The following is a 14570-nucleotide window of genomic DNA, read 5'->3' as shown; positions in this document are numbered from 1 at the left end:
GGTCTGTGGGCCTTGTCCCGAGACCGACTCCTGACTGGCTCTGCCAAAGAGAAAGCTCCGCCCTTCAGCCTGCCAATCAGACCCGCGCAACAGCCCGTTCTGTCCGTCCCGCTTCCTGTTGCTAGGCTTGCAAGGAGCAGGCCCAGGCTGCGCATGCTCAGACTACGGAGACCGCTTTCCCGTTGGGCGGAGGAAGGTGACGTCAGGGGCTTCTAGAGAGTCCTCCCATAGCCCAGGGAACGTTGAATCTGAGGGCCCTCTGATGGCGTCACAAACCCGCGCCTGATCCTGGCTACGGCCGAAGCGGCGAAGGCGGCAGCGGCGGCGACAGCTCTGGGGTTCGCGTCTCGGGGTGTGTCGGCCGCCGCTGCTGCTCAGGCCTGGAATGTACAGATGGCTGACTAAGGTTCTCGGCACCATTCTTCGCTTGTGTGAGCGGCCCGCGCCCGGGGCCCGCGCCCTGCTCAAGAGGCGGCGCTCCAGCAGGTAAGGTGGCCGCGCGCCGGTCGGGTCCCCTCCCCCGCGCTGGCGTTGGACGCCGCGGGCCTGTGGGAACCGGTGGCTACGGGACCGCGGAGGCCTGGGGCGAGTCCGTCCCTCTAGCTGTGAGCGGAAGGGGAACGGGAGGCCGGTGATGTGCTGCTCGCGGGATACGGCTCCTGTCGCCCGGTGTTGTCGCGGGCGGACAGCGCAGGAACGAGTCACTAGGTTAGGAGTTTGCCCATAGTCGTTTTGACTGCGAGTACTGTTGAGGATCAGCAGTTGTTTTGTTTGACAGCAGCTGTCGGGGTGTGTGTTGGGCTACAGGGGAAGAGAATGGTCCTTTTCTTTAACATCCTTGTAAGAGGCAGAAAGTACGTAGCGCGCTCTTTTAAGACATGGTTAAAATTAGAAGGAAATGACAAATATTAATACTTAGCATCTGCTCCTTTATTTACTTTACAGTGTATTCCCCTTTAACTAAGGATTTTTCTAGAAAACAAAATACTGTCCAACTTTCTGTACTCCCCGTAAGTCTCTTCGTCCCTCCCTCCCTTTCCTTCCTTTGCTATGTCTGCTTCGCTTATTATTATGATGATGGTGATTATTTTTGTTTCCAGGTCAAGAGAAGTGGACAAAAGATTGGTTTAGGGGAAGTAGATCAAAATGATTCATAGATGATTCCAGGAATGTAGGTCATTGATGAAATTGGTTGTTAGCTAAACTGTAGCACGTATTCCAGAGATACAAGGCTTCTACCGTTCCATGGGGTTCAGATTAGAATCGTTTAAGATGTTATAACGTTCTCAAAGTGGTGGTTATGTAAGAACAGACCGTTTATTGTCCCCCCAGTGTTTTATGCTGGGTCTGGTGCACAATGAAACTGCATATTTATCAAACAGGAACCGGTAATCTCACATTTTCATTCCCAGTCTCTCAGAGTCTTGCAGTGTGCCAGCTCGGCACCCGTGTGTGGATGTGTTCAGACCAGGCTTGACTTCTACCTGCCTATACCTGTTCTTTACTACATTTAGGGGCTCATGTCTTAAAAGACAATTCATTTTAGGAACTCGAGGTGTGCCTTAGTGGTAGAGGGCTTGTCTGTCATTCCTGTCCTGTCTTCAATCCACAGTTATCATATCCCTACCCCCACTCCCAACCTTATCTCTTAATACCTTATCTCTTAATGCTGTTTATATTGTCACTTGAAGAAAAACAAAAAGGCTGTCTTTAGTGTCAGTGTCCCAAAAACAAATAATGTGTTGGTTTAATTTGACCAAATTATATGTCATTATGTAGTAGGGAATGTTGAGTCTTTGTTAAGGTTTAGAATTAGCATTCTGGGGTTGAGGATTTAGCTCAGTGGTAGAGCGCTTGCCTAGCAAGTGCAAGGCCCTGAGTTCGGTCCTCAGCTCCGGGGGAAAAAAAGTAGAATTAGCATTCTGAATTACACCTTTCATCTCACTTTATGTCTGCATGGGACACGAGAGAAGGAATGTTGTACAGTACAAAGCTTTTGTTTTGGTGCTAGGTGAGGAAACCACAGTCTTTTACATGCTAACCACATGCCCTACAACTGAGTCATAACCTCCAGGTCTGAGTAAGTTTATTTATAGACATGCATGCATTACCTATGCACAGACATCTTTTCCTTTCTTTGCAGCTCTCTGTTTTCTACTGCAGTGGACACTGATGAAATCCCAGCTAAAAGACCAAGACTAGGTACTATATTTTTAAAATTAATTTCTTTTAGTTGGAAAATTACATGCATGGAACAAAATTCAAAAGGTAAAAAATACTCTCTCCTGCCCTTTCCCTATGCCACTGTCTTGCCTAGAGGTGACTGTCTTCAGATATGTGTGCTTAAAGTTCTAAAGTCTTCTGTAATAAAGGCTTTTTTTTTTTTTTTTTTTTGGAGGAGGAAGCCAGTTTGAACTAAGTGATCTGATTATCAATATGACTGGTGGATGAGAGTGAAAGTAGACTAAGAGGCAAGGCACAGTAGAATACCACAGTATATCCCTCTTTTCAACAGTGATCATGAATTTGGGTCTATTGCAGATGGAATGGTTAACTGTGGAACTTGTTGATATTTCATTTAAATCCAATAAATATTTATTGAGTATGTCTTGACAGAAAATAAAAAATAAATACTAGGCTTTTAATTATCTTTTAACTATCTAAGAAAAAAGCAAGCTATTTTTAAAAATAAATATAAATAAAAAATGGTTTGTCTGTGAATGTAGTTAGATACATAAAATGACAGGACAAAAATCAACTGGTGATACCCAGGGCCTGGTTAACACAGCCTGTGGCTTAGCTACTGAGGATGACCCAGGGCCTGGTTAACACAGCCTGTGACTTAGCTACTGAGGATGTTGAGGCAGGTGAGTCACAAGTTCAAAGCCTGCTTAAACAATTTAATGAGACCTTGTTGCAAAGTAAAGTAAAAAGAAGATGGGAATATAGCTAAGTGATTGTCTAATATAATCAACACCCAAAGTTCAGTTCCCAGTGCTCCAGAACAAAACTTTGGTGGTGTCAGAGAAGGTTCCTGAGCTGGTTGTGTATGGTAATTTATTTTTGTGCTAAGGATCACCCCACTCTGTCAATTCTGTTGAATACAGAGGTAGATTTCCTTTAGTGCTAACAGCAGAAAGGAAACTAAATTGGAGATGAAGCTGGATATCAGAGAGAAGACTGTCATAATATCTGCAGAGTGTTGACCAGTAGATCCTCTGGTAGTGATGTCTATTGAGTATCTGAAATGTGACTAGTTTAACTCAGAGAAGTCAAGCTTTTTTAATGTAATTTATTTGTGTGTGTGTGAGGCTAGGCTATCCAAATTGGCCTCAATCCTTTTTCCTCGGCCTCCCAAGTTCTTGGAGTACAGGTGGGAGCCATTGTCCCTCCATAAAGAACTGAACTTTAATTTTCACTGATATAAAAGTAATCAGTAGGGAAGCACACCTGACTACTGGCTTCTACAGTAGATAAACTCTAGGTAGCTTCAGGGGAGAAGAAAAAGCAGAGGTAAAGAAAAGAAAGGAGGCCACCTCGTAGGAGGCCCATCGACTAATGTTCAGTTAGTGACGAAGAAACTGTAGGCAGCATAGATGTGCCGGAAGTGAGAAGAGGTAGTATGATGAAAGAGGAAGGCAGAAGAGCACTGAGGCACACACACCCCATTTGTTTATTTCTGTTTTGTAATCCTTGGTGCCAGGAAGAAGTGGGCTTGAGAGGGTCGATGCATCTAGTTCCATAGAGGGATAGTTTCTCCTCGTCACAGATGCGTAAGACCTGTGTGTCTAATCCTCAGTCAGCCAAGATTTGTCAGGGCTTGGAGGATGGTTGTTTAAGGCAATCGTTGTTACCTGGCTGGGACGGATGGGCAGATCAGTGAGTGAGTGTTAGTGCTCCCTGTGGGACCCCATGCCCACTCTGAGTGCTCACTTAGCCAGTGAAGATTCATGGAGAAGCTTCCCTATATGAACTCTACAAAATGCACTCCTCAAAAGCGGCTATTTCACATCCTTCTTGGGGAGCCAGTCTGTGGTTTACCACAGTAATGGTTGAATGCTCTGGTAGCAGCTCGGGTAGTTGACTAACACAAGCTCACACACTAGAATTCCTTTTATCAGTCGGAAAAAGTACTTGTTAGTGTGTGCATGATGCACATGTGTGAGTGGGTTGTACTGGGACTTGCCCGTGGAGTCACTTCTCTCCATCTTCTCATGGGTTCTGGAGGTCAGACTAGCATTGCCAGGCTTGAGCAGCAAAACTGCCACACATTAACATCTCGATGGCCCAAGAACATTTTTATAGGTACATTTTAATTTTGGTGTTCAGAAGTAAGACTTTATTAAGAACTAAGATTCTTTTGAAAACTTAGCTTTTTCTGAAAGTTTAGTGCTATGTTTATAGCTGGTTGGTGCTTTCTAGATTGCTTCATTCACCAAGTGAAGAACAGTCTCTACAATGCGGCCAGCTTATTTGGATTCCCATTCCAGCTGACCACCAAACCCATGGTGTCTTCTGCTTGTAATGGAACACGGAATGTGGCCCCTTCAGGAGAGGTCAGTGGGGCTGGGACTTGGGTACTGATCTCTTTTCTTTCCCTTTTTGATTTTTTTGGGGCTTTCATTTGTTTGTGGTTTTTGTTGTTGTTTTGTTTTTAAATTAACTGTATTCATTTATTTATGTAGTTATGTATGTATGTATTTATTTATTATGGAGATGGAGCCCCCAAGCCTTCTATATCTTTTTTGTGGCTTTGGTGGCTTGGGTTTATGTTGTTGTTGTGTTTTGTTTGATTTTTTGAGACCTGGTCTCTTTACATAGTCTCACTCTGTAGACCAGGCTGGCCTTTGTAGACCAGGCTGACCTTTGTAGACCAGGCTGGCCTCGAACCTTAGAGATACACCTGCCTCTATGTTCTGAGTGCTGGGATTAAAGCTGTACTTGGCATGAGTCTTGTGGCTCTTAAGCATGGGCCGACTGCTGAGTTGTTATCTCCAGCCCTTCACACTGTGATATTTGTCCTTAGTTTTAAAAAACTAAACATTAGTAAAATAAAATTTTAAAAAATTCTCATAGTCTTTTGGGGGATTAACATATATATTGATTTATTCCAGAAATGATCATGCATTTATTAACTTTAATATGAAAGTAAAAAAATTAAAGGTTAATAATTTAAATACTTTAAAAATATTTATGAAGAATATTTTGGAGCCCGCAAGGTGGCTCAGTGAGTAAAGAGCTGTTAAGCCTGATGAACTGAGTTTAGTCCCCAGGACCCACATTGTAGAGAGAGAGAATTAATTCCTGCTGGATGTCCTCTATCCTCCAGACATGCACCAAAACACATGTGCATGCACACATTTGTGCACAGAAAAGGGGGAGGAGAATGCAATAATAGTTTTAAACAGTGTTAGATAACTCAGCTTGGTGGCATGCTCTTGTGATTCTAGTGTCCAGAAGGCAGCTGCAGAAGAGCTAAGGTAGATTCGACCTTCAAGACCATTATGACAGCCTAGTGACACCCTCACTTAAAAGCCAAAAGGGAAAGCAAAGCCAGGTGCAGTGGCTAATGCTCGTAATCCTTAGCAGGTAGAGGCAGAAGAAGAAGAACCATTATGAAATTGAGACTCGCTTGGCTACATAGTGAGTTCCAAGCCAACCTGGGCTACAGTCAGACACTGTCCTAAAAACAAAAAAAGAACAGAGTGGAGTGTTGTAATAATTTTTTAACCCTGACCCAGGGTTTTTACCTCGCCTATGACCATTTAGTTCCCAGATAAAAGACACACATAACCTTTTTATTTACAATAAGCCTTAAACAGCACAAGAGCTGGGAAAATACCTACCCTCTATGCTATTAGAATCTACTTTCCTATAGATGACCCGTAGTTATTACTTTGTTTCATCTGGGCTGCTCTTAACTCTAATTGGCCAGCCCTCAGGGCCAAGTTTATATGGTTCACCTAACCTATGGTGGCTTCTCTTCTCTAAGAAACCTAAGCCCCACCTTTATTTCTTCTGCCCAGCTACTGACTGTTGCACCTTTATTTACCAATCAGAAATAACTTGGGGGCAGAGTCAAAGGTCTGCATACAGACTCCAAGTCCTGGGGGCTGCACTCAGCACTATAATAGACAGCAAGACCAAGCCTCAACAAGGAAGTGAGGGTGAGGTCAGCCTGTGCCGCACAGCTTCTCCCTTGGAAAGGGAAATTTGGTCTTTGTTTTCTTATTTAAGTATTTGTGAGAAATCTGTAACTATCTTTTAACATTGTCCTGTGACTTTTTACCTTAATGGCATCATTTCTGTGTGCCAGCTTGAAAGTGACGTGAGTTTAGTGAACTTTTATGTTAGTGCTTAATTGCAACTTTAGAAGTGACTGTTTTATTCTAGGTGTTCTCGAACTCTCCCTCCTGTGAACTGACGACTTCTGGATCCTGCAGCAGCATGCTGAAGCTGGGTGAGCTGCTCAGGATATTCTTGCTTGCCTGTCCTTACAGCCATATCCCCTAAGTATTAAGAATATGAAAGGAAAGCACCAGTTTGGATCGGGGTGAAATAAAGGCATAATCTCGTTACTGTCCATAAAAATATTACAAACTTTATCTTAAATTCCTAGGACTAGAAATGCCTTTGGTTTCAGAGTTTTTAGATTTTAGGGATGTCTGCATGGAGCCCAGCAGTTGAACATCCCTGAGGTAAACTGCGGTTTTTACAGGAAGGATGTTTAACCTGGAGCTCTCCTTTATAATCTTTGTCTGAGCTGACCGCTGTATTTCCTGTTACAAGCATGATTCCAAACGTGACTTCAGATCAAGGCTTATTGATTAAAATCAAGAATGGGCGGGACTGGAGAGATGGCTCAGCAGTTAAGAGCACTGACTGCTCTTCCAGAGGTCCTGAGTTCAATTCCCAGCAACCACATGGTGGCTCACAACCATCTGTAATGAGATACACTGCGCTCTTCTGGTGTGTCTGAAGATAGCGACAGTGTACTTATATATGATAACGTATGGCTGGGTGTTTAAGAGTGTCTATTGCTCTTACAGAGACCGTTTGGACCCCAGCACCCACATGAGGCAGCTCACAACTGCCTCTGACTCCTGCCCCGGGGTGTGAGGCCCTCTTTTGGACTTTATGTATTCACACATAACCACACACAGATTTATATATACATACACACATAATTTAAAAAAATTAAGATAGATCTTTAAAAATATTCCTGAGAGCTTATTGTGTGCCTGGCACTGCATCTAAATGGTCAGGAGAAACAGACCTTGTCTGTGCTCCCAGACTTCATGGTGCATTTGTCCAACAGTCTTAAGTTCCTAACTCCTGCAGCTGTGTAGACCTCTGGATTGTTGTTAGACCCTATGGTGGACTTGTAATTGTATGTACTGCATAAAATGTTATTGTGAGAAAAGCTCAGAAGAGGGCATAGTTCTGAGAAATGGTTTTAGTGTCTTCCATGTAGAGCAACTTGTTGTTTGAGAGGAGAAGGAGGAGGAGGAAGGTAGTGAAGGTCAGTGTTAGAGAAGGTGAGGTTCAGAAATCTGAAGAAGGAGCTAAGAAGTGATGTTCATAGTTCTACTGCTCAGACTTGTTAATTAAGGCTCCTCATGGGGCTGGGGATTTAGCTCAGTGGTAGAGCGCTTACCTAGGAAGCGCAAGGCCCTGGGTTCAGTCCCCAGCTCCGAAAAAAAGAACCAAAAAAAAAAAAAAAGGCTCCTCATGTACCTCAGAAGTACAAAGATGAGTAAACGTATACCTTGTGTATTAGTTCTTTGACGTTGTTGTAACAAACAACGAAGATGACAAATTGGGGGAAAGGTTTGCTTTAGCTCATGGTTTTAGAGAGCTTGAGCTGTGGTTTCTTGGGAGGAATATCAGATCTTGTGTCAGAGAGAGAGCAGATTACTTCATTGCAGACTGGGAAGTAAAGAGAAGGGAGAATATCGTGTCTCCTTCTCTCCTCCTCTTAATGTAGTCCAAGACTGCAATCCACAGTCAGGGTGGCCTTTCCTCTTTTAGTCTGCTGTGGAAACCTCACAGATACCCAGACTTAGCTCACCAGTCTGTTCAGTCAAGTTGGCACTGAAGACTGGCCGTCAAAGGCAATGCCATCTCCGCGCGATGCCCAGACACATCACTTCAAACCATTACACACTGCAGTTAAAAATTCCAAAGGACTTGAAAAATGGTGATAAGTTTGGGTTATTTTAAAGTCTTTTTGAGGTTTATGTAAATTGAACTTAGTTTATACATATTGTTTTAATATCAGTTACTTGATTACCGTTGTGGTTTTGTGGTAGTGAAAATTGAACTTGGGATCTCATACGTGTTAGACAGTACTGTACAACTGTACACTCGTAGCCCTGCCATTGCTTTCCTTTAATTTGTTTGGAACATTTGTGCTGGATTACTGTGCTTTTAAAAAATAGAGATTTAGTTCTACTATGTAAATAAGCTTTCTGTCCCCATTCAGGCTGCTGACTGGAATTTTTTTCTTCTCATTACAAATATGTTGTTAAAGGTAATAAATCTCCTAATGGAATAAGTGACTATCCAAAGATCAGAGTGACAGTGGCCCGAGATCAGCCACGGAGAGTCCTGCCTTCCTTTGGGTAAGCTAAAGTGTACTCTTCCGTAAGCGAAGCTCACTGTTGCTAGGCTTTCTCACTGTGTTCTGTTACATTATCTGAGGATAATGGCTGAGTATCACGTGACTAGTTAGACATAAATTTCTTTCTTTTCCAACTATATTACATGTCCATAGGATGATTTGATTTTGAAAACCATTTTAATATTTTTATTTTTAATAACTATGTGTATGAGTATTTTGCTTGGATACCTGTGTAGCACTTTCATAGCTGGTGCCTGAGGAGGCCACAAGAGGGTACCTCCAACCCTGGTCCTCTGGAACAGCAGCCAGGACTTTTAATCATTGAGCTTTCTCTGTTTTAGGTTTTATGTTTTCATTTATCTTTGAGGATTTCATACAATGTATTTGGATCATGTTCATCTCCAACTCTTCCCAGATCCTCCCCCAACTCCCTGCCTACTGAACTTCTTGTCCCCTCCCTCCCCCTCTTTGTTCCTTCCTCTGTCTCTCTCCCCCTCTTCCTTCCTTCCTCTGTCTCTCTCCCCCTCTACTTGTCTCCTTCTCATCCCCCATCCAGTCTAGTTTGTGTTGCTAGCTCCTCCTGGGTATGGGGCCTGCCTTGATGGATATGATAGGTAAACCTGGTGTCACTCCACTGGAGAAGGCTGACTTTCTCTTTCCTGAAGCAGACAGATATAATAGCTCCTGAGCTGAGGTGGACTTTGTACCCACTGCCATGCTAGGCTTTTGTTTGGCTTTACCCTTTGTGCATGCTGTCACAGTCTCATTGTGAGTTCATAGTACATCTGTCTGTTATCTATAGAAAAGACTGTTTCTTACTACTCTGAACTACCGCCTCTGATTCTTAACAGTATTTCTACCCTCCCTTACATAGATCCCTGAACCTTGAGGGGAGAGGTGTGATATACACAACCCATTTAGGGCTGACCATTCCAAAGTCAGTACTTATTCTCTGTACACTGGTCTGCTGTGGGCTTCTGTGTTAATAGCCATCACCATGAGAAGCTTGTCTAATGAGAGTTGAGAGAGGCACTGGTCTGTGGTTATGCCTGTGATTCATTAAGAGTCATTTTTATTGCTATGTCCATTTAGCAGAGTAGTACTAGTGAGTCGTCCCCCCACCCAGAGCCCAGGGACATATCTTATCTTAATAAGGTTCTTGGCCTTATTGACAGTGTCCATGTGGGTCTCATCTCATAGAGCAGGCCTTAAATCTACTTAGAATTGGCTGGTCACTCCCATAAAACATGTGCCATTCGTACACCATCGTCCTAGCTTGAGGGGCTCACAGCTGCAAAATTTGGTGACTACGTTTTCCTCTGGTGGCATGCATACATCTTCCAGCGCTGTGATAGCTAGCCACTGTGGTTTAAGCTTTCAGTTGAGTACCAGCTAGATTTCTCTATGTTCTATGGTTCAAGTATTTGGTGTTTTTCAGGACAGCAATGGGGTCTTACTGTCAAGCTCTGGAGGGTAAGCAAGAGCATTGGCAAGAGTCTGTTATGTTTAGGGGGTTGGTCTATAGGATTCCACTAGCCACCAACTCAAAAAAGAGGGAGCCATTCCTGGTACCAGGTATTTTCCTTGGTAGTGTGTGGAATTAGGGAATGTGCTTTCTTCTCAACAGCCTTTATAGTTTTCTCCAAAATTGACCACATTTTAGAGCACAAAGCAAGTCTCAATACGAATGTAGGAAAATTAAAATAACATCCTGCATCCTATGTGACCACAAAGGATAAAACTGGATATCAACAACAGTAAAAACAACAGGAAGTACCCAGACTTGTGGAAACTAAACAACACACTATTAAATGACAATTGGATTAAAGGAGAAGTCTAAAGTGAAATAAAAACCATCCTAGAATTAAGTGAAAGTGAAAACATAGAATCTGTGTTTATGTGTATGTTTGCCCACAGAGGCCAGAAGAGGGTGTTAAGAGTCCCTGGAAATACAGATGTTACAGTTACTAGGCCCTTTGTGGTGCTAGGAACTGGGAATACAGATGTTACAGTTACTAGGCCCTTTGTGGTGCTAGGAACTGAATCCTGGTCCTTTGCAAAAATAGCAAGTGGTTTACCCATTGAGCAATCTCTCCAGCCTCCTTGAAAACCATTTTAAAAAGAATCGACATTCTTCTTTCAAACTGTGTGTGTGAGTACAGAAAAGTGCATAAATCTTAAATATAGCCTGATAAATTTTATACACTGAGATGTCATGTTAAATATTTTTCAATAATTTTCTTCCCTCTTAAATTTTTATACATTTAGTAAATATGTGTGTAAAAGTTCAAGGACAGTTTGTGAGAGTCAGTTCTCTCTGCATCCTATAGGCTCCAGGGGTCAAATCCAGGTCATGAGGTGTGGGGACGAGATCTTGTGGGCTCTGGGCTCCCCTGTCAGTTGTTCTGTGTGGATTGTCACTTTCTAGAATTCCTATTGCTTGGATATCTATCTTGAGTCTCTTCTCTTGCCTTGTTCCTTTTAAAACCATGTCTAGTCAAGTGTGGTGGTGATCTTTTATCCCAGCAGTGGGAGGCAGAGACAGGCAGATCTGAGCTTAAGGCTAGCCTGGGCTACATAATGAGTTCTTGACAGGCTACATAAGGAGACCCTGACTCAGAAAACAAAAGCAACCTCCCAAAAAGCTATATTTTATTTGTTTTTGTTGTTGTTTGTGGGTTTGTTTGTTTTGCCTAGGGTCTCAACTACATAGTTCACGCCACCGGAATTTATTATGTAACTCAGACTGTCCTAAATTCACTGTGTAGTCCAAGTTGGCTTTGAGCTCTCAGTTTTTCTGTTTTCACCTCCTCATCTTTTCCTTAAGCTGTAAGAATCCTCTCCAGTCTGACTTTATTCTGTATCTTGTTCCGATGATGAATGCACACTGCCTTTTCCTATCTCAGAAGCTCTTTATTATTTTTACATTTCTTTGACCTTGCTTTTTCTCTTCCTCTGCCCCCAGCTGCCTTGGTTTATTTTATTTTAGTCTCATCTTTCAAGTTAGAGTCTTTATTAAAAATTCTGGGCCTGGAGAGACAGTTAAATCAATCCAGTGCTTGCTGGACAGGCTCAGTTTGGATTCCTAGCAGTCATGCAAAAGCTGTGCCACAGCTCCACGCTCATGTGACCCGCAGTGCTGGCGAGTGCCTGAGCTCACTGGCCAGCCTGTCAGCTGAAGTGATGAGCTCCCAGGCCCGGTGAGACCCTGCCTCAAACAACAGGAGAAGAGCAGCAGAGGCAGACACGCCTGTTAGCCTCTTGCTTTTACATGCACAAGCACACACATGCAAACATGAAGACATACAAATGCAAGACCAGCAATCCTTGGCTAACAAACTTATAATTTAAATGGAAATCTTGGTGGCCTCAGAGTCGATTCAGGGGTTGAGAGCACTTGTCGCTATTGTAGAGGACCCAGCCATGGTCAGTTCCCAGCACTCAGATGGTAGCTTCAACCGCCTGTGACTTGAGTTCTGTAATTCTGATGCCCTCTACCTCTGTGGGTACTGAATGCACACCTTGCTGTACACGCAGACAAAACACTTATACATAAAATAATAAAATAAATACCTGGGGCTGGGGATTTAGCTCAGTGGTAGAGCGCTTACCTAGGAAGCGCAAGGCCCTGGGTTCGGTCCCCAGCTCCGAAAAAAAGAACCAAAAAAAAAATAAATAAATAAAATAAAATAAAATAAAATAAATACCTAAGACATTTTAAAATGAAAGCCTGCTGTGGTAGCACACACCTTTAATTCCAGTGCTTGGGAAGTATAGGCTGGTAATGTCAAGTTCAAGAACAACCTGGTCTACAAGGCCAGCTAGGGTTGTATTATACATGGGGACCTTGTCTCAAAAAGAGAAGGGAAGGTTGGGGAAAAGGGAGAGGCCGATTGACTAATATAAAGTGGGGTGTTCTGAATTTGGGTGAAAGATAAATTGTAGCGGTATAAGGGACATAGTAATTGACAATAGAGTATCTTGTATCAGAACATGAAGGAGGCCCAAAACCAGCCCAGCTTGGGGAAAAATTTGATTGGTAGTTAATGGCCAAATAGGGGACAATTTAAACATCTAAATGAATAAAGTTTGTAACACAATACCAGTGGGTGGGTGTGTACTATGGAAAGGTAGATCTCCACAGGAAATGCTGAGAGAGCATAGAAGGGATGAGAAAGATTATCAGACTGTCATAGTAATGATTGTGTAGATGAGTCTTGGCTGAGCTAAAGTGGGGATGGATTCGATGAGGCAAGAAAAGTTATATTAACATTACAATATCTTCCCCCAAATCCCTTACTAATTGTAAAGGAGGAAAGTAACGTATTATAGAGAAACCTGCCTGATACTTGATACTACCTTAATAGATAATTGTCAGCAGTGGCGCAAAAGGATATCAGCCTCCCAGCATGTTGCCCTGAGGTGGACATCATCACTCACTGTAATAATGTTCTTGCAGAAACTGAGTAGCTAAGCTTACCTGTGAAAATAGTTTATGAAATGGAAATGCAGTCTACAAAGCCACAGGCCTGTGCTATGTTTTTAAGTTACAGATGCAATAAGATACAGTGTGAAATCTGAGTAGCTAGGACTGTAGGCACACTGCACGGACCCAGCAAAGGATTTGCTAGCATGTAGCGGTATTTCTGTGGTGCTCGTGAGTAAAGGACAAGTTCACAATTCAAGAGAGGAATGTGCAGTGGGGACTAAATCTGGAGCTGGGGTTGGAAAGCTGGCTATGAGGATGGTTTTCCTACAGCAGCTCTGGTGGTCAGAACGGACATTGCATAGTGAAGTGCTGGTGTGTCTTAAACCAGAGCAGCAGAATATTCGGATGACCTAGCAGCTTTAATCTTAATTCCATGATGCAATCTTTTTATTTCTTTTATTTTCCAGTTTTACATTGAAATCAGAAGGCTATAATAGAAGACCAAGTGGCCGTCGCCATAGCAAAAGCAATCCAGAGAGTTCCTTACCGTGGAAACCTCAGGAGCAAGGTGTAACAGAGATGATTTCTGAAGAGGGTGGCAAGGGTGCAAGGCGTCCCCATTGCACCGTGGAGGAGGTAAACTCTTAGCCTGATATCTTAAAGAAATATTTCTAATGATCTTTTTTGAGTAATAATTTGTGTACTATGGCATAAAATTCAAAAGGTACCAAAGGAGGGTGGCGATTATAAGTGTCCCTGCTTCCTTCCCTACCTGGCCTTCCTCACCTGCTTTGACTCACAGTAGTGTACTCAGAGCTATTCTAGACAGAGTTTCAGATGTTGGATCCACTGACAAAGAAGGAATCCTAGGAAGAAATTACTTTTTACTTTTACTTTTGGAGGACAGGGTCTCTTTATATAACCCTGGCTGTCCTGGAACTCGGTATGTAGACCAGGCTGGCCTTGAACTCACAGAAATTTGCCTACCTCTGCGTCCTGAGTGGTAGGATTACACAGATGCACCACACACCTTGCCTGACTTATTTATATAAACCTTAATAAGTGTAATTAAGTAAAGGTGGTAAATGACGTGCCCCTCCGCTTTATCCTTCGCCTTTCAGAGTACTTAGTGCGGTGAGGAGACAGGCCTTCATTCCCTCTTAAGATCTTCATTTATCCAGGGGTGTTGAGAATTTCTCTGGCATTCCCCAATACCATCAGCTATTTTAATTTGGTAGCTGGTTTTGTGAGCTATTTGTCACTTATCAAAGAAATATTTGTTCAAGACCCAGATACGGTACTAGTTTTTAGTAATTTAATATCTGAATCCTAAATATATTTGGCCCCTGCCTTCATGAGTTTTACATAAATAATTTGTAATTCAGCAGAAAGGCCCAGGGAATAGTGGGCCAGAGGCCCTCTGGTGGTTTTAAGAAGAGAAACGAGTTTTTTAAGAGATCTGAGATGAGACTGTGGAGGTAGATTTTAGAACAATGGGTAGTCAATCTTACAAGCACC

General features: G+C 42.8%; 1 protein-coding gene across 2 annotated transcripts in view; it reads left to right on the top strand.

The window, feature by feature from the left end:
* The first annotated feature begins 284 nt into the window (after positions 1 to 284).
* Senp2 (SUMO specific peptidase 2) overlaps positions 285 to 14570 on the top strand; it is a 35308-nt gene continuing 21022 nt past the window's right edge. The window contains exons 1-6 of one of the 2 annotated variants that reach the window (XM_087576956.1): positions 285 to 486; positions 2144 to 2202; positions 4423 to 4556; positions 6394 to 6460; positions 8534 to 8624; positions 13520 to 13688. In XM_087576956.1, coding sequence (XP_087433082.1) covers positions 386 to 486; positions 2144 to 2202; positions 4423 to 4556; positions 6394 to 6460; positions 8534 to 8624; positions 13520 to 13688 — 621 coding nt within the window. In that variant the 5' untranslated portion in view covers positions 285 to 385. The remainder of the gene's footprint in view (positions 487 to 2143; positions 2203 to 4422; positions 4557 to 6393; positions 6461 to 8533; positions 8625 to 13519; positions 13689 to 14570) is intronic. The other variant, NM_023989.1, reaches the window with a different exon arrangement.

This window comes from Rattus norvegicus, chromosome 11, assembly GCF_021556685.1.
Source record: "Rattus norvegicus strain SHRSP/BbbUtx chromosome 11, alternate assembly SHRSP_T2T, whole genome shotgun sequence".
In the NCBI taxonomy this organism is placed as follows: domain Eukaryota; kingdom Metazoa; phylum Chordata; class Mammalia; order Rodentia; family Muridae; genus Rattus; species Rattus norvegicus.
This window is presented reverse-complemented; position numbering and strand designations above follow the sequence as displayed.